The sequence below is a fragment of the Podarcis cretensis genome (genome assembly GCF_951804945.1).
Source record: "Podarcis cretensis genome assembly, chromosome: 4".
Classification (NCBI taxonomy): Eukaryota; Metazoa; Chordata; class Lepidosauria; order Squamata; family Lacertidae; genus Podarcis; species Podarcis cretensis.
This window is the reverse complement of record NC_137173.1, coordinates 1,245,865-1,263,790: the sequence shown is the minus strand read 5'-3', so window position 1 is coordinate 1,263,790 and position 17,926 is coordinate 1,245,865. Positions and strand designations below refer to the sequence as shown.

Genomic DNA, 17,926 nt, shown 5'->3' with positions numbered 1-17,926 from the left:
GAATGTGGAAAGAGCTTCATTCAGAGCTCCAATCTCACTATGCATCAGAGAATTCATACAGGGGAGAAACCCTATCAGTGTGTGGAATGTGGAAAGAGCTTCAGTTACAGCCACTATCTCACTTCCCATCAGAGAATTCATACGGGGGAGAAACCCTATCAGTGCATGGAATGTGGAAAGAGCTTCAGTCAGAGCTCCCATCTCACTAAGCATCAGAGAATTCATACAAACGTTGGAAAAACCATTATATAGCCTTAGGAGCCAGGCAATCAGCACCTTTGGCTGATTGACATCTAATGCCCTTTTAAAATGTGGTAGGGAGGGGGGTTACTGATGTGTATTTTGTGTTTTTATATTGTCTTTTTATGTTGTAACTGTCCTGAGACATGTGGGAACAGGAGTCGACTTTTAGAGGCCGATGGGTCTTTGCCCCCCCCATAATATACAGTCGTACCTCTTGTTACATTTGTTTCAGGTTACGTGTTTTCAGGTTGCATCATGCGGTGACCCGGAAGTGCAAGAAAGAGTTACTTCCAGGTTTTGCCGCTCACACATGTGCAGACACGTAAAATGACATCACGCAAATGCGCAGAAGCGGTTAAACGCGACCTTCACATGCGCAGACACACAGATGTGGATTGTGTTCCTTTCAGGTTGTGAACGGGGTTCCTGAACTGATCCCGTTTGCAACCAGTTGGGAAACCCCCAGTTGGTACACATTGACATTCCAATGGCGTACATGCATCATGTGATTTATTTTGCAAGGCGGGCCTTACCTGCTCCCCCCCCCCCAATATTTTATTCAAGTTGGCACCACTGGGTCGGGTGGTATACAAATTAAATAAATAAATAAATTGCCCTCCTTTGCACATGTTCCAGCTTGTCAATATCCTTATTATCATTTTTAAAGTTTATGTGCCCTTCATCTGAAGATTTCACAACTGAAACATACAGGATTAAAGCATGGCTTTCTCAAAACAAGTCTAGCCAGAGAAATCTCTCCTCCCCTTTTTTTGGATGGAGTTACAAACTTTGTTGGTCAGGGGACAGCTGTGGAAATAGTGCATCTTGATTTCAGTAAGGCTTTTGACAAAGTCTCCTGTGATATTTATGTGAGGAAGCTGGTAACGTGGGCTGAACGAGGTAACTGTTAGTTGGATTTGACTGACCGAACTCAAAGAGAACTCCTTCATGGTTCCTCATCATCCTGGGGGAAGTGACAAGAGGGGTGCTGCAGGGTTCTGTCCTGGGCCCGTTGTTGTTCAACGTCTATAGAAATGACTTGGATGAAGGAACTGAGGGGGTGCTCATCACATTTGCAGGCAACCCCTGCTGTGAGTTCCTGCAGGTCCTGTCCCTGCCTCTCTCCATCTGGTCCAGGATGGGACCTGCTGTCCATCCTGGCTGATAAAAGCAAGCCGGGAAGGGCTGGGTGATGGACTTTGTGGGGTGGTGAATGCTTCTCTCTGTGAGGGGGCCTGCCCAGACCCACAGAAAAAGATGGTTATTAAACCGTTTCTTAAAAAAAATATTTAGACCTATCGCCCAACCTCAAATCTTCCATTCTTGGGCAAGGTGATTGAGCAAGTGATTGCTGAACAACTCCAGACATGCCTGGAAGATCCAGACCATTTGGATACCTTCCAGTTGGGATTCAGGCCTCATCATTTGACTGAAAATGCCTTGTTCACAGTGGTCGATGATCTCTGGTGGGCTAGGGACAAAGGTGAGAGCTGTTTCCTAGTTCTGTTGGATCTCTCAGTGGCTTTTGATACCATTGCCCATAACATCCTTCTGGACCGTCTGGAGCAGGGGTGGCCAACTCCCGAGAGACTGGGATATACTTTCAAAATTAAAATCTGGCAGTGATCTGTGGGAGTCATAAAGACATGGCAGAGGCTTGTATTGCCATGTGGTGCCTGCTGACCTTGGTGACCGGCATGTCTGTGCCTTGCAATGTATTGAATGTATTGACCTTATATGGAGTTGTGTTCCCTCTGGGCAGTGATTACCTTACCTTTTGAGGTACCCCTCCTTTTGAGGCCAAAATGACATCCAAAACATAACGATTTTGTAAGACCACCTCTCTCATTTCAGATACCTCCTGGTTGAGATTCTTCAATGCTTTTATGGTATCATTTAATAATCCTTCTGTCCAATTTGCTAGCCGATGGAGGTCCCTATAGTTCATTGCTGCACCCACTGAGGGCAGCAAGGCCCGAGAAATCTGGGTACCGGTATATTGATTTATGGGTGAATTAACCTCCCAACGATTTATGGGTGAATTAACCTCCCAACCTTCTAATTTTTAGCCATGCACTGGTGTCACTCCTACAGCACTGAGATTGGTCACTGTATGTTCCTGTAAGAGAACAAGAGCTATTAAAAGTGAAATTCAATGTATATTGACAGTTGGGATATATGCCCCATGATTCTTTTCCCTGCTCAATTTGAAAACAAATGGGGGCAGGCTCATGGAGGGTCAATTGTACTGGAGGCCAAAAGGATTGCTTAACATTTGTAAATTGAAAAGATCCATTAACAGGCACACCATGAAGCATTAAGCCTGAATGATGGGCAAAAGGGGGCATGTGCATACACAACCAACATTTAGAAGCCCGCAATAAACTGGCAAACATAATCATATCTTGTACAAAAATATTATCCCTCCAAATCTTATGATAATTTTCTCCCCTAAAAGTCTTATTCAACAATGATGTTCTTCTAGTTTGAGAGTGGCTGAGCCGTGGATACTGCCAGCCAGGGTAGGATTTTGACGACAGCGGCTTGCCAGCTGATAAGGTGAAATATGGTGGTTTCAACTGGACTGGGTCGTCTGCTTCTCTTCCTTGTATAACAGTGCAGCAAAGGATGGCGAGGCAGATGGTGAGGAAGGCACTTCCGCAGTTGAAGGGACTCGCCATGGCCGTACGCATTGAGCTGGAACCCACAAAGGCTTGTCCTCAACATCCACTGCTGCGTCCCCTCGTCCCCACATGATCAGCGGAACAGGTCCATGCCACGCAGGATCAGGCAAGCGTCGGTACACCACCAAGGGGCGGGGGAGTGCCTCCTCCTTCCTAAAATGCAATTCAGTGGGGGTATGGGTCCTATTATGTGGATATAAAAAATGGTTAAGTACAAAAAGAACCTGGTGGACTGCCGAAGGGATATCTGCTGTTGGTATGTTTCGGCCGCCAAGCTGCTTAATCAATAGTGCTTTGAACGTCAGGTGCGCTCTTTCCACTATAGCTTGCCCTGTGGAGTTAAAGGGTATACCATGAGTTAATTTCACATTCCACAACATATAAAATTCCGAAAATGTTTTAGAAATACATGCTGGACCATTATCAGTTTTGATACGCGCAGGTTTACCCATGACTGAGAAACAGCGGATAGTGTGCTGGATGACATGCCGAGCTGTTTCCCCCCTCATGGGTGTAGCCCATATGAATCCAGAGTGGGTGTCCACCGTGAGGTGAACCTTGGAGAGTGGAGCCAACACAGGTGTGTGTGTGACATCCATCTGTCAACACGCCAATGCAGACGTGCCCCTAGGATTGACAGCATCAAAAGGAATGGCCAGCGGCGATTTAGAACAAGAAGCACATTGGGAAACAATATCCCTTGCTTGGGCCAAAGGAATAGAAAACTGCTTTGCCAATGCTTTCGCAGGGAGGTGAAAGGTGTTATGACATAGTACAGGATCAGAAAAGAGAGAAAAGGCAGAAATGTCCCTCAACGCTGCATCTGCTCTTGCATTGCCCTCTGCTAAATACCCTGGGTGTGATGTGTGGGAGCGAAGATGTGCAACATAATAAAGGAACTCTCTGTGCTGAAGTAAGGCCTGTAGGGCAAGAAACAAAGAAAACAAGTCAGAATCCAAGGAAGGAGTTATATAAGATATTGGTAAAACAGTAAAAATGTGATATACATACTGAGTATCCACAATAAGATTGAAAGGTTGAGTAGAAAAGGATTGAAAGGCAAGAATCACAGCCGCTAGCTCAGCTCGCTGAGCAGAAGACTGTGGAGGGGTAATTAAACATTTCCATTTTCCTCCCTCCTCCCATGTCACCACCCCCCTACTTTTTGTTCCATCCGTGAAGAGGGTCAGTGCAGAGGGAAGAGGTGTAAGAGACAAGGGGGTGGCCAAAACATAGGTGACCTGTGTCAGAAATGTCAAACGGTCGTCCTTCGGAGGGTTAAAAATGATGACACCTATAAAATCAGCCAAGGCGATTTGCACGGCAGCATTAGTTATGAATAAGTGGTGCTGTTCAGTCTGTGAGAAAGGCAAATGAATTGATGCAACATCAAAACTGCTCAAGGCCATGGCACGAGAACGTCCTTTAATGACAATGTCTGATGTGGATTCAATTACTGAATAAATGTTTTTTGGTTGGGTATTTGGTAAATGTAGCCATTCTATAATGCAGATAGTCTTCCTCTTGTCCGTTTGAGCATATAAAATTCCTGTTGGCTACAATGGTGTAGCAAACACTGCCAGATGCAGCTCGTGTGCAGAGGCTTCTGTGATCCTGTCCACGAGAGTAGATCGCAGGTGCTGATTAACGGTTTGTAATGCAGTGATCATTGCTGAAGTGACCTGGATTACATCTGTTGGATCCTTGTGTCCCGCGAGCGCCGAAAACAATGGTGATAATGTGCTATTTTTTATTTAGCGCCGCCGCCAGCAGATGAGCCTTGTGGGTGGCTGTACCTACAGACTGACAAATGCGAAGCATTGCTGCTGTGTCTGTGGTAGGATTGTGTATTATTGTTCGCAATGCAACTTTACAATCCTCATTCGTATTTTCAAAGGCCAATTGTTTGATAATTATTTGTTTGGCTTCAGGATTATCAACCTGGCAACTCACTGCTGTAATCAGCCTGTCCATAAAGGAAGAATATGATTCTCTTGCCTCTTGCCTGATTGAACCCCATCTAGACTGAATACTGGTGGGTTCTGGAATTTTTCTCATTGCTTGTTTAGCAGCAAGGGCGGTATCCCTCAATAAGATTTGCAGCAGTGTGGCTTGCACTGAAGCCTGAACAAAGGGACCACGCCCCATCATGGCATCTATGAGATCTGCGAGGGTAACGTTAGGGTTATTCCCTCTGATTTGTTGTAATAAAGCTGCAGCATAAGCATGGCAGGCAGTTTCCCATTCGTGGGCAAACAGTACGCCCGCTGATGGAGGTAACACTGTACGGGCCAGAAGCATTATGTCATCTGGAACCAAAAGCTGGGCTAATGTGGCTTCCAAAAGCGCCTGCATATATGGGGCTTGAAGTTCATTGGTCTTCACTGACTGCTGCAACACTTTCATAATCTTAAAGTCAAAAGGTTGGTGTTGGGCTTGGGTGCCTGCTGGAGCACCAGCAGGGGGCACTATAACGGGAAATGCCACAGTATCCTGAGATAAGGAACAGGCAAGAACTGCACGTTGAAAGGGAGTAGCTGGTTCTGTTGGTGAGGGAGCAGGATCATTGCCAACCAGACCATGATATTTTTGCAGGATTGGATCCTCTGCAAGGAACTATAGTCCGGAGGCTTGGGGTCTGTGCCTGGCAGTGTATAGAGTGCATTGACCTTATATGGAGTTGTGTTCCCTCTGGGCAGTAATTACCTTATATGGTGATGGGTGTAGTAAAAGCCATGACCGGACGATGTAACGTGAGACATTGGCAGACGGCCATGCAGGCTGAGAGAGACAAAGGATAATAAAAATTACCGGACAGGAGAGAAGTCGAAGGAGCTGCTCCTCCATCCTGAAAATACTGCTGTCTCACTGTGTCTTTTTTCTATGCTGTGCACCATTTGTGACGGCTGGTTTCCATCAGTGATCTACCCCCATTTTTTAGGAATTGAGGTCAAAGAGTTGTTGAGCTTTTTTCTTTTGGGGGGAGGGGAAATGCCCTGTCTTTTAGGGATTCAGCTCTAGGTTGTTGACCTTTTTTTTAAGGAGGGAGGAACAGATGCAGGCACCACTAACCTTACAATTGCTGGCCAGATAACGGCCTCGGTTTCTAAACTCCAGCTTCCCTTCTGCAACAATAGAGGCCGGTGCAAGGAGAGAGGGCGGCGCCAGAAGGGGGCCAGTGATCAACCATGATCTACCAAAACATTGCAGGCATCGACCAGTAGATCGCAATCAATGTGTTGGACATCCCTGGTCTAGAGCATGGGTAGGCAGACTAAGGCCCGGGGGCCAGATCCAGCCCAATCCCCTTCTAAATCCAGCTCGTGGATGGCCCAGGAATTGGCGTGTTTTTACATGAGTAGAATGTGTCCTTTTATTTAAAATGCATCTCAGGGTTATTTGTGGGGCATTGGAATTTGTTCATTCCGCCCCCCCAATATAGTCCAGCCCCCCACAAGGTCTGAGGGACAGTGGACCGGCCCCCTGCTTAAAAAGTTTGCTGACCCCTGGTCAAGAGGGGCTGGGACTATATATACAGTAGTTACTGTCCTTCCTCCTGGGCCATGTTCAGAAAGTGGTGTTGGGGGATGAGTGTTCAGACCCCTGGGTTCTCACTTGTAGGGTGCCTCAAGGTCCCATCCTCTCCCCCATGCTTTTTAACATCTATATGAAGCCTCTGGGAGAGATCATCAGGGGGGTTGGGCTGGGTGTTCATCAGTATGCAGATGATACCCAGCTCTACCTCTTGTTTAAATCAGAACCAGTAAAGGCAGTGAAAGTCCTGTGTGAGTGTTTGGAGACGGTTGGAGGATGGATGGCGGCTAACAGATTGAGGTTGAATCCTGACAAGACAGAAGTACTGTTTTAGGGGGACAGTAGGTGGGTGGGTGTGGAGGACTCCCTGGTTCTGAATAGGGTAACTGCCCCTGAAGGACCAGGTGCGCAGCCTGGGAGTCATTTTGGACCCACAGCTGTCCATGGCGGCACAGGTCAATTCTGTGTCCAAGGCAGCTGTCTACCAGCTCCATCTGGTACACAATCTGAGACCCTACCTACCCCCAGACGGTCTCACCAAAGTGGTGCATGCTCTAGATATCTCTTGCTTGGACTACTGCAATGCGCTCTACGTGGGGCTACCTTTGAAGGTGACCTGGAAACTGCAACTAATCCAGAATGCGGCAGCTAGACTGGTGACTGGGAGCAGCCGCTGAGACCATATAACACTGGTCCTGAAAGACCTACATTGGTTCCCAGTACGTTTTCGAGCACAATTCAAAGGGTTGTTGCTGACCTTTAAAGCCCTAAATGGCCTCAGTCCAGTATATCTGAAGGAGCGTCTCCACCCCCATCGTTCAGCCAGGACATGGAGATCCAGCGCCGAGGGCTTTCTGGCAGTTCCCTCTCTGCAAGAAGTGAGGTTACAGGGAACCAGGAAGAATGCCTTCTCGATGGTGGCGCCCTGTGGAACACCCTCCTGTCAGATGTCAAGGAAATAAACAACTACCAGAATTTAAAAGACATCTGAAGGCAGCCCTGTTTAGGGAAGCTTTTAATATTTGATGGACTATTGTATTTTAATATTTTGTTGGAAGCCGCCCAGAGTAGCTGGGGAAACCCAGTCAGATGGGCGGGGTATAAATAATAAATAAATTATTATTATTACTATTAACACCAAACCGGGAGGGGAGGCTAATGTTGCAGAAGGCAGAATCAGACCACTTTATTCTGCCTTGCTCAGGCCCCACCTAGAATACTATGTTCGATTCTTGGCACCACCATTTAAGTATCTTAAATTTTGTTTGCCAGGGGAAATGAAGGTGGGGGAACACAATCCACATTCTTTTTATAACATGTGGCCAATGTTTATTGAATATATAAATTGTTAAGACTGTTGCCGGAATCCAGCCAGCACTCATAGGAAAATGTGGCGTGATCTTTTAGAGTAATCAAATGAAATGTGTAACACATGGCATGATGAAGCTCTGCAATTTCATCAGGACAAGTTATTTGTTGTTTACTGTTGTAACCATTGCTTTCTTTAAAATTATCTTTTGTACCATGAAAATAAATAAAAGCAATTTTTTTTCTTTTAAAAAGGAGGTAGAGAAATCATGTGTACTATTCCAATAATCTGCTTATATGTGTTTTCTCTTATTTGGAGACTGTAATTTCACATTATCTATGTGTTTCTGTGTGTTCAGCACACATGGTTGCAGGTGAGACTGAATAAAAGACTTCCTAGGAAATTCCCTTTGACTGCTTCTGTATTGTTTCAAATGTGACTTCACTTAACAGATAAGAACAAATCATATTTATTACTGATGAATCATACCATTGTCAGCTCATAAATCTCCACCCCAAAAAAACCTGCGCTTTACATGAGCAGCTGCTTTCTTCCCATTTCTTAGGTGGAAATAACTGATAATGAAAAGGCAGAAGGGAGATAGACCCTTTCCCTCAACCTTCGGGGATCTGGGGGGCTTCCTTTCACCCCTTAGTCCTGCTCCTGAAAGCTTGGCAAATGTGGAGTATTTGCTCACACTCTGCCATGACTTAAAAATGAATCTTCCAAAAAAATAAAAATAAAAATGGTATTGCAGTGCTAAAAAGGCTCAAGAAAGCAATTCCTGTAGTAGCTGGCATCTTAGAGAGCCCAATGCCACTCTGCCAACTGTTTCACTCCCAGATAACTAATCTGGAAAGTTGTCCTGTCATCTCTGCAAGGAATTCAGTGTCCCTTGAATTAGCAATTAAGTATTTCTGGAAGAGGAAATGATACACTTTGTATACAGTCTCTACTTACAACCGCCTCAGGTTACAAACACTTCAGGTTACAAACTCCACTAACTTGGAAGACTTACTTCGAGTTGAGAACTTTGCCCCAGGACGAGAATGGAAATCATGTGCCAGCGGCGCAGCAGCAGCAAGAGGCCCCATTAGCGAAAGCACGTCTCTAGTTAAGAACAGTTTCAGGTTAAGAACGAACCTCAGGAATGAATTAAGTTCGTAACTAGAGGTGCCACTGTATTAGCATAAAAGCATGCATCAGAAAGTATTACTCATTTATGATGAGAATAGGATTTATTTATTTTGAACTTCGCTGGATTCATCCTTGACAGCCAGTGCGATTGTTTTAGCAGTGCTAGAACTCAGGACCCGCTGCCTTGAGGGACATCTAAGAGCAGTTGGGCAGGGGAAAGGTCTCCCTTGGGAGGTGGGGGACTCTCCTTCCTTGGAGGTTTCTAAGAAGAGATCGGATGGGCATCTGCCACGGACGCTTTCACTGAGATCCCTGCATTTCTGGGGGTTGGACTAGATGACCCTGAGATCCCCTTCTATCCCTCCCACTCCTGAATTCTAGGATGAGGTTCCTTGCTTCCTGCTGATGTAAAAGGATCATGTGGTGTGTGCCCTGTCACAGTCCTGTAACCTCCTATTAATAAAGTGTTTGCCAACAGATTGTCCGTACACCCTTTAAAGCCCACGTCTTCAGCTCCTGCATGGGCTGAGTGTCAGGAGCACCTTCTCTGACCCTTCGATCACAGGAACGCAGGAACAGGAGAGCACAGCATTCCTCTGGAACATGTCCTGGTGCAGCGGACTCACATTTGCTACTGTGAGCACCTCAAATGCAGCAGAGTAATGGAAGCGAAACAATGAAGGTTTTGTTGCATGTTGTTGTTGTTGTTGTTTAGTCGTTTAGTCGTGTCTGCCTCTTTGTGACCCCCTGGACCAGAGCATGCCAGGCACTTCTGTCTTCCACTGCCTCCCACAGTTTGGTCAAACTCATGCTGGTAGCTTCGAGAACACTGTCCCACCATCTTGTCCTCTGTCGTCCCCTTCTCCTTGTGCCCTCCATCTTTCCCAACATCAGGGTCTTCTCCAGGGAGTCTTCTCTTCTCCTGAGGTGGCCAAAGTACTGGAGCCTCAGCTTCACTATCTGTCCTTCCAGTGAGCACTCAGGGCTGATTCCCTTCAGAATGGATACGTTTGATCTTCTTGCAGTCCATGGGACTCTCAAGAGTCTCCTCCAGCACCAAAATTCAAAAGCATCCATTCTTCGGCGATCAGCCTTCTCTATGGTCCAGCTTTCACTACTGGGAAACCCATAGCTTTTATTATACGGACCTTTGTTGGCAAGGTGATGTCTCTGCTTTTTAAGATGCTGTCTCTGCCTAATAATGATATGACCAGCCCTGTGGGAGACCAAGGATTCGGTGCTCCTTACGTGCTCCTTAGGTGCTCTACTTTTTAAGATGCTGTTGCATACCTTATTTTGTTCCATACCTCATTTTATTACTACTGGTTAAACAAAACAAAAGAACATAACAAACATGCACGTGAGAGTCAGGTCTCTCATACTGCCACCTATGAGATCAAAGAAAAACAGCGGAGTGCTAGAGACAGAAGACTAGAAGAGTGGTTTCCGCCCCTCTTTTCTCTGAGACAGAAAGTAAAACAAACATGATCTTTGCAATGGGAGGGATGAAAATACTGTGACAAAGACTAACGGGATCATGTATGACCTCAAAGCTGAAATAATGGTGTAAAATATGACACCAATGAAAGAAACGCCCTCTGAAATGAGGCAACCACACAGTGAATGTAACCAAAGGAGGAACTTGTGTGTCTCAGGGCCAGGTTGTTGCCCTCAGGAGAGGGAGACCCAGGAACCTCCTCCCCCCCCCCATTCTCCAGCCTTCCTCTGGCTGCAGCAGGGCTCGCTCTCCCCAGCCAGACCAGCAGGGTCTCGCCCGCTGCGCTCCAGCCTGGGCTGCGCTGCTCTCCCGGCTGCTGCTCCTCCGCTTTCTGGCCAAGGGACCGAGGGAGATGCTCAGAGCCCAACCCACAGCCAAAGTCCCCCCTGCCAAGCGAGAGATGGCTGAGCCAGGTGGACTCGGCCCTGCAAGGGTTAAAGGGAACTGAGCTGCCTTCTTAGAGAGGACAGGAAGTGGGGGGGGCAGGTCCTCCAGAGGCAAGGCCCCTCCCTCCCCAGTCCTTTTCTTGCTTGGGTGTCTCTCCTGCAAGGGCTGCCTCGCTCCCCCCTCCCTGAATCTGGTGAGTCTCCGTTCTCTCTGGGATCTGGTGGGGGTCCCAGGGCTGCAGCATGGGAGGAGGCCGGGGGGGGGGCCTGATCTGCTCCTGCAGGGGGGGACCCCAAGTCAGGGAGGAGGAGAGGGTCCTGCCAGGGAGGGGCCAGGTCTGCCGCGCTCTCCCTCCTTCCTGCAGATCAGAGGGTCCCAAATTCATGGGACTCATTTTGGATTCCACCTTCTTCTTTAAACAAAGGAGTCCCTAGGACTTCAACTCTGTGTGACGTCTCTCAGCATCACTGCAAAACATCGGCAAATGGTTTTCCAAAGCTGGACAAAGAGGTGGACTAGCCCCCCCCCCCCAAAAAAAAAAACATGGGGAGAAAGGAAGAAAAGTCTGGCTGCTGCATTGGGGACCAGTTTCTCAGTGTCTCCCAGGGCAGCTCCCCACGGAGGCCACTGCAGCAATCCCCTCGCACCCAGAGCAGGGCATCCCAGGACCACATCCTCTCTCTCCCAAAGGGATTGGTGCTGGCAAAGCAGCCGGAAATGGGCGCTGCTACTCACTGAGCCTCCAGGGACCTTGGCATCAATGGCTGTGCGTGTGTTAAGCTATCTAAGAGAATCATCATAATAAATTGGCCACCTAAATTTCAAGGGAAATGTCTTTGGCCCCGTCCACTTGGCTCTCTGGGGTTTTCCAGATACATACCTGGCCCTTGGAGCAAAGAAAAAGGGACCCCACCCAGGAGTCTGTCTGGAGAGCAGCAGAGAGTCCAAGTGCAAATAAGGAGACAGAAGCAGGGGAGTGGGGGTGGGGGGGAGCAACTCCTGAGGACCCCCAGGTGAGGACCCCCACTAGAGCCAAGCATCCATTATTCACAAGATACAAATGACTCCCTTGTCAGTCAGTTCTGCCTTCATGCATTGACTGGAAGGCAGGAGCAACCAGGCTGATTCATCTCCTGGAAATCCCTTCAGTTGCCTCCACATTTTGCATTGCTAGAAGGCTAGAGACTTATTTCGTCTCCTCTTCCTCCTCTTTCTTTTAAAAAAGATAGCTCATGGTCTGGGATGCGGTGCAGTCCAGCCTTAGTTCCCAGCAATCCATGCTTGCTCAGGGAACCATTCCCCCCCTCCCCCCCGTCCTACAGATTCTGTAACAGAACAATGTATTTGCTTTGTAGGATTTGCTAGAGCTTCTCATTTAGACGGACAGAACTTGGCAGAAGACCAAAGGGTTCCTTCCGATCTCTCAGAGGCTTCCTGAGAGCACAGATGGATGAGCAAGACTCAGCTGGCCCTAGAGCAGGAAGAGGCCATGCCATCCAAACTGGGAGCAGTGGGGGGTTCTGGGAAAACTCTGTGCAGAAAATCCTGGGTGAGGAGGACACTCTCCGCTCAGAGGGGCAGATCCAGCAGGTGAGGCAGTTCTGCTGCCAGGAGGCCAAGGGACCCCGAGAGGTTTGCAGCCGACTCTACCACCTTTGCCATCAGTGGCTGAAGCCAGAAAGGCACACGAAAGCTGAGATGCTGGACCTGGTGATCTTGGAGCAGTTCCTGGCTGTCCTTCCCCCGGAGATGGAGAGCTGGGTGAGGGAATGCGGAGCGGAGACCAGTTCCCAGGCGGTGGCCCTGGCCGAAGGTTTCCTCCTGAGTCAGGCAGAGGAGAGAAAGCAGGTGAGAGAGACTTTCCTCTGGATACTCCCAAGGGGCTCCAAGCAGGACGGAGAACATCCCATAATGCTCTACTGATGGCCCATCCTTTTTCTGAGAAGCCATCCATGGAATGAGATCTCACACCCTTCAAGTCCTTGTCATTCTCTTTCTAGTATTTCTCCCCATTCTCTGTTTTGAATCCTTGTTTCTTTTTCAGGAAGAGGATCATTTTGCAGAAATGGACCTGGATTCCTGTGAGGCAGAGCGGCCTCCGTTGGACACCAGAGAGAGGCCACTGGGTAAGGAGAATGGTGGTTTTTCTCCTTTTTGGTCTCATTCTGTTGGTTTTCTAACTTGTCTGAGGGTTCTTTTCATCTTGTTTTGGGGGGAGACAGTTGGGAACAGGGGTCCAGAGGAGGGGAGATGTATTTTTGCACAATTAACATATGCAATTTGGGACGCAGGTGGCGCTGTGCATTAAACCACAGAGCCTAGGACTTGCTGATCAGAAGGTCGACAGTTCAAATCCCTGCGACGGGTTGAGCTCCCGTTGCTCGGTCCCTGCTCCTGCCATCCTAGCAGTTCGAAAGCACGTCAAAGTGCAAGTAGATAAATAGGTACCGCTGCAGCGAGAAGGTGAACGGCATTTCCGTGCGATGCTCTGGTTCGCCAGAAGCAGCTTAGTCATGCTGGCCACATGACCCAGAAGCTGTATGCCTGCTCCCTCGGCCAATAAAGCGAGATGAGCACCGCAACCCCAGAGTCGGCCACAACTGGACCTAATGGTCAGGGGTCCCTTTACCTTTACCTAACATATGAAATGGGCACAAAGTTCCTAATGCACTCAGCAGGTAAGGCTTCTCAAGGGCCCATCTATAGTTAGAGATGCCCTGTTTCACCTGTGAGAGAAGCAGGCACTCCTGGCATCCTGCTTACCTTTTCTCTCTTGCAGGTGACAGAAGGATGCCAGCAAGACCTTCTGATCCGCCTTTTCATGGGGGCAGAAGGGAAGCAGCGGCTGCGGAACCAGATCAGGTCAGAGGAAGCTGCCTTGTGCGGACAGAGGCCAAGGGATGGAGCAATGTCATGGACTGGTTGGGCACAGAGGAATGGTGGGAGGAAGCAGCCGGGGAACCAGGAAGGGAAGACGACTCAGAACCCAAGGAGTGGAGGTGGAAGAAGGATGAGCGGTCAGAGGGAGAAGAGGGAGAAGCCTGGGAAGAGGAGGTGTCAGAAGCTGAAGGGGCAACAGGGCTTAGTGAGCTGGGAGACTCTGTGGCAGAATGCAGTGCAGAATCGGAGGCAGAAGAGGAAGGAAGCAGGTGGGAGAGGAAGGTCGAGAGGCAGAGGTGAGTCAGGAGAAGGAGGAGCCACCGACAGCTCCCTCTCCTTCTTTCCTTCTTCCAGAAGCCACCCTCCCTGCTTGTCTCTCAGAGCCAGGAAATGTCTGACAATGGAGGAGCAAAGGCAGGCTGCACATTGGCGCAGTGTTCAATCAGAAACCCCAGAGAGGAGGGGACTTGGAAAGCTGTGGGGAGTGGGGGGCCTTGCCTCTTGGCAACTGATTTCATGGAGGAAGACCCTGACATGGAATTCTACTCAATATTGATCCAGAGCAGAACTCCAATATATAGTTAGCAGAGTAAAATTTAAACATGTTACAGGATTCCCCAAAAATAGACCAGAGGCAATGGTATTTCATTCATCAGAGCTTTACTGCTACTGAAGACTAATGAGCATAATGGTCACAAATCCAATACATTCAGGATTGGCACTGCCCATAAGAAATCCAGTTGCAGCAGACTTAACATAAATTCTCAACATAACTTATAATAAGTCTAAACCTTAACACTAAGCATACTGTGTACAGAACATCAGAAAAAACCGAGACAGAAAGAGAAAGTGAAGCCCAGGCTCCTTCTGGCCTCTTCTTATAATCAGCATGACCTTACAGAAGAGATAACAGAACCAGTTTAAACCAACTGTACTCACTTTCTCCGAAGGAATAACCCAAACACCAGGAACTTTCTGCTTGTTTCTTCCAGAGCCCTCTTGAATTAATTAGAATAGGAAAGAGCTCTACATATCAGATCAATACTTTCTGTACTAAGAAATGCAAACCGACAACCTCCCCATTTATTTTGTGAAGGAAGTACTGATAAGCAAAACACTTATAGAAAAACATTTACACAAAACAGCTATCTTATAAACCTTATCTTATCTTATCATCATCTCATCTTTTCTTATTTTATTTTAACTTATCATCTTACCAAAATATATATTATCCACTCAAATATATAAACCAAGGCCTGAAAGCCACACTTTATAGCAGGCAGGTCCAATGTCCATTTTGGGGACCTAAAGCCCAACAATTTCAATCCGAAAAAAAGGTCAGCAACTTTGGTCAGCCCTCACACATGTTTACTACATCAAATCTGGCCTTCTTTGAAACAAGTTTGGGCACCCCTGCTTTATAGCAAACCTAAACGGCCTCGGTCCAGTATACCTGAAGGAGCGTCTCCACCCCCATTATTCCACCCAGACACTGGGGTCCAGCACCAAGGATCTTCTTGTGGTTCCCTCGCTGCGAGACGTCAAGTTGCAGGGAACCAGGCAGAGGGCCTTCTTCGTAGTGGCAGCCATGCAGTGGAACACCCTCTCACCAGTTGTCAATGAAATAAACAACTACCAGACTTTTAGAAGACATCTGAAGGCAGCCCTGTTTAGGGACGCTTTTAATGTTTGCCGCACTATTGTATTTTAATATTTTGTTGGAAGCCGCACAGAGTGGCTGGGGAAACCCAGCCAGATGGGCGGCATATAAACAATAAATTATTATTATTATTATTACTATTATTATTACTACCTCTCTAACAAAATACTCAACAGAGCACCTCTTTACAAGAGCACTTAAACAAACTTTGCACTATATAATCTCACTTTTCATATACCTCCACACTAAAGAAACTTCCACCTAGACTAGTCCATTAATTGACAATACAAACTGGCAGACCCTCAGGGAATGAGCTGCTGTTCTCATGAGACCTGAAACTCAGCCAAACTAGGCTTATTGTATTTCTATATTCACCACTGAGTGCTGAAATAGGCTGCTATGCTGTGGACAGACAATAACAAATAGTGGCCAGGAGTCACCTAACTAGCCCCATCCGTTACAAAATGGGGCCTGCCCCTCATTCCTCCCCTCTCCATGCCCCCATGAACCCCTTGAATTTGGCTGTAGGGCATTGGGAGGGAACTCCCCAGAACAACTCACGAGGAGAGGGGAAAGTGGATTCTTCCATCTGGCAAACTGGAATGCTTGGGTAGGCAGAATGATTAGAAAACCACAAGGTGGAGTACCAACTATTTGCACAAAGACGAATACCCAAAATTAATGAAATAATTCAATTAAAATGTCAAAATAGACATCCAGAATTAAAATGTGCAGCAAAGGAATCCTATAGAAACAACACCACAATTTACAGGAAGGAAACCACAGAGCATTGTGTAGCAGATCATATTTCTGCTGTCTCAGATGAGGACATTTCCCTTTTTCTTTTAGGGTCCAGTGTGCTTTGAAGATGTCGCTGTTCGTTTCACGGACAAGGAGTGGGCGCTGCTGGATCCTGACCAGAGAGCTCTGCATAAGGACGTCATGGAGGAGAATCGTGGGATCGTGGCCTCTCTTGGTAAGGCTCCCTGTGGGATCATCCTATCTGCCTGGAAATTCAAAAAATACCTCTATCTGACAAACCTCAAATATTTTCACAGAGCTCAGCAGTGCCCCCTACAACACCTGGGAACCTAACGCCCCCACAATAAACCTTGAACAGCAAATTCCAGTTTTTTCTGAAAACCATCTTCCTCCAGTTCTGCCTCTTTATACCACGGTTGGGCTGGTCTGAAATGCCCAGGCCATTTTAAATGTCAGCTTCAGAATTGTTAGGAAAGATAAGTAGCTTCTGTCAGGTTTTCTGTTTTTGTTTTCTTGGGTTGACCCAAGAGACGCCTGACATTGGCGATGGAGGGGAAGCCATGACTGGGCCAAATAAAATCCGTCCCAGAGAAGAGCCAGGCTTATTGAGTCTCAGGTAATACTAGCAGTAATAATAATAATAATAATTAATAATTTTTATTTATCCCCTGCCCATCTGACTGGGTTGCCCCAGCCACTCTGGGTGGCTTCCAACACATACATACACATGAAACATTAATAATAACCATCTGATCCCATATAAAAAATACATTAACTTTAAATGAACAGCTAGTGGCTAAATCGTGGAAAATTTTATTTATACCCTGGTCTCCACAGCCAAGACCAGGCTCAGGGTGGCTAACAACCAGTAATAAAAACAAGTTGATTATAAAACAATTTAAAAGATTAAGATACAACATTAAAACATTAGGATGCAGCCTCTTCACAGGAGGAGAAAGGAAAAAGAAAGAGGGGGAGGGAATCAAACTGATTCTAAGCCAAAGGCCAGATGGAACAACTCTGTCTTACAGGCCCTGCGGAAAGAAATCAGATCCTGCAGGGCCCTGGTCTCATGAGACAGAGCGTTCCACCAGACCGGAGCCAGTGTTGAGAGGGTCCTAGGCCGTGAAGGGCTTGAAAGGTCAAAAGCAGCACCTTAAGTCTGACCCTGTACTTCACCAGGAGCCAGTGCAGCTGGAAAAGCACTGGGTGAATATGCTCCCATGGCAGAGACCCCGTGAGGAGCCTCGCTGCAGCATTCTGTACCCGCTGGAGTTTCTGGGACAGCTTCAAGGGCAGCCCCGCATAGAGCGAATTACAATAGTCAAGCCTGGAGATAACTGTCGCATGGATCACTGTGGCCAGGTCGGGGCGGGAGAGGTAAGGGACCAACTGCTTGATGCGGCGACGGTGGGAAAATGTCGCCTTGGCTGTTGTTGTAACCTGCACCTCCATGGAAAGGGAGGCCTCAAGGATTACACCCAAACTCTTAACGGAAGGCAATGGCAAGAGAAGGGAGTTGGTCCCTCATCCCCTCATTTCACTTGGGCTATTCCAGGCCATTCCAGCAGTGGAATAGGATTTCACATTCAGAACGCTTCAGTTCAGGCTAGTTATTTGATTTATGTATTTGGGGGCATTGACGTTCCCATTAATGACACAAATTCTGCCCACACCTTTTGCTGTCATACAACCCCAGATCATCACACTGGGTGTTTCACGGTCGGTGTAATGCAAGTAGGATGTAAATCTTCTCCGATTCTCCTCCTCGCGTATTTCATGCCCTCACTACCAAGCAAGGAGATTGGGGTCTCATCACTCCAAATAACACT

The 17,926-nt window shown here is 47.4% G+C and overlaps 2 protein-coding genes across 2 annotated transcripts in view; both read left to right on the top strand.

The window, feature by feature from the left end:
• The window catches only part of LOC307214677 (uncharacterized protein), a 127,890-nt gene that overhangs the window by 19,133 nt on the left and 90,831 nt on the right, over positions 1-17,926 (top strand). The window contains exon 5 of the mRNA XM_079973524.1: positions 16,182-16,308. Coding sequence (XP_079829650.1) covers positions 16,182-16,308 — 127 coding nt within the window. The remainder of the gene's footprint in view (positions 1-16,181; positions 16,309-17,926) is intronic.
• On the top strand, positions 12,115-14,828 carry LOC307215038 (zinc finger and SCAN domain-containing protein 31-like). The gene is made up of 4 exons (XM_079974192.1): positions 12,115-12,640; positions 12,837-12,918; positions 13,572-13,654; positions 14,665-14,828. The coding sequence occupies exons 1-4, from the start codon at positions 12,239-12,241 to the stop codon at positions 14,764-14,766; spliced, it is 669 nt and encodes a 222-aa protein (XP_079830318.1). The 5' UTR covers positions 12,115-12,238; the 3' UTR covers positions 14,767-14,828.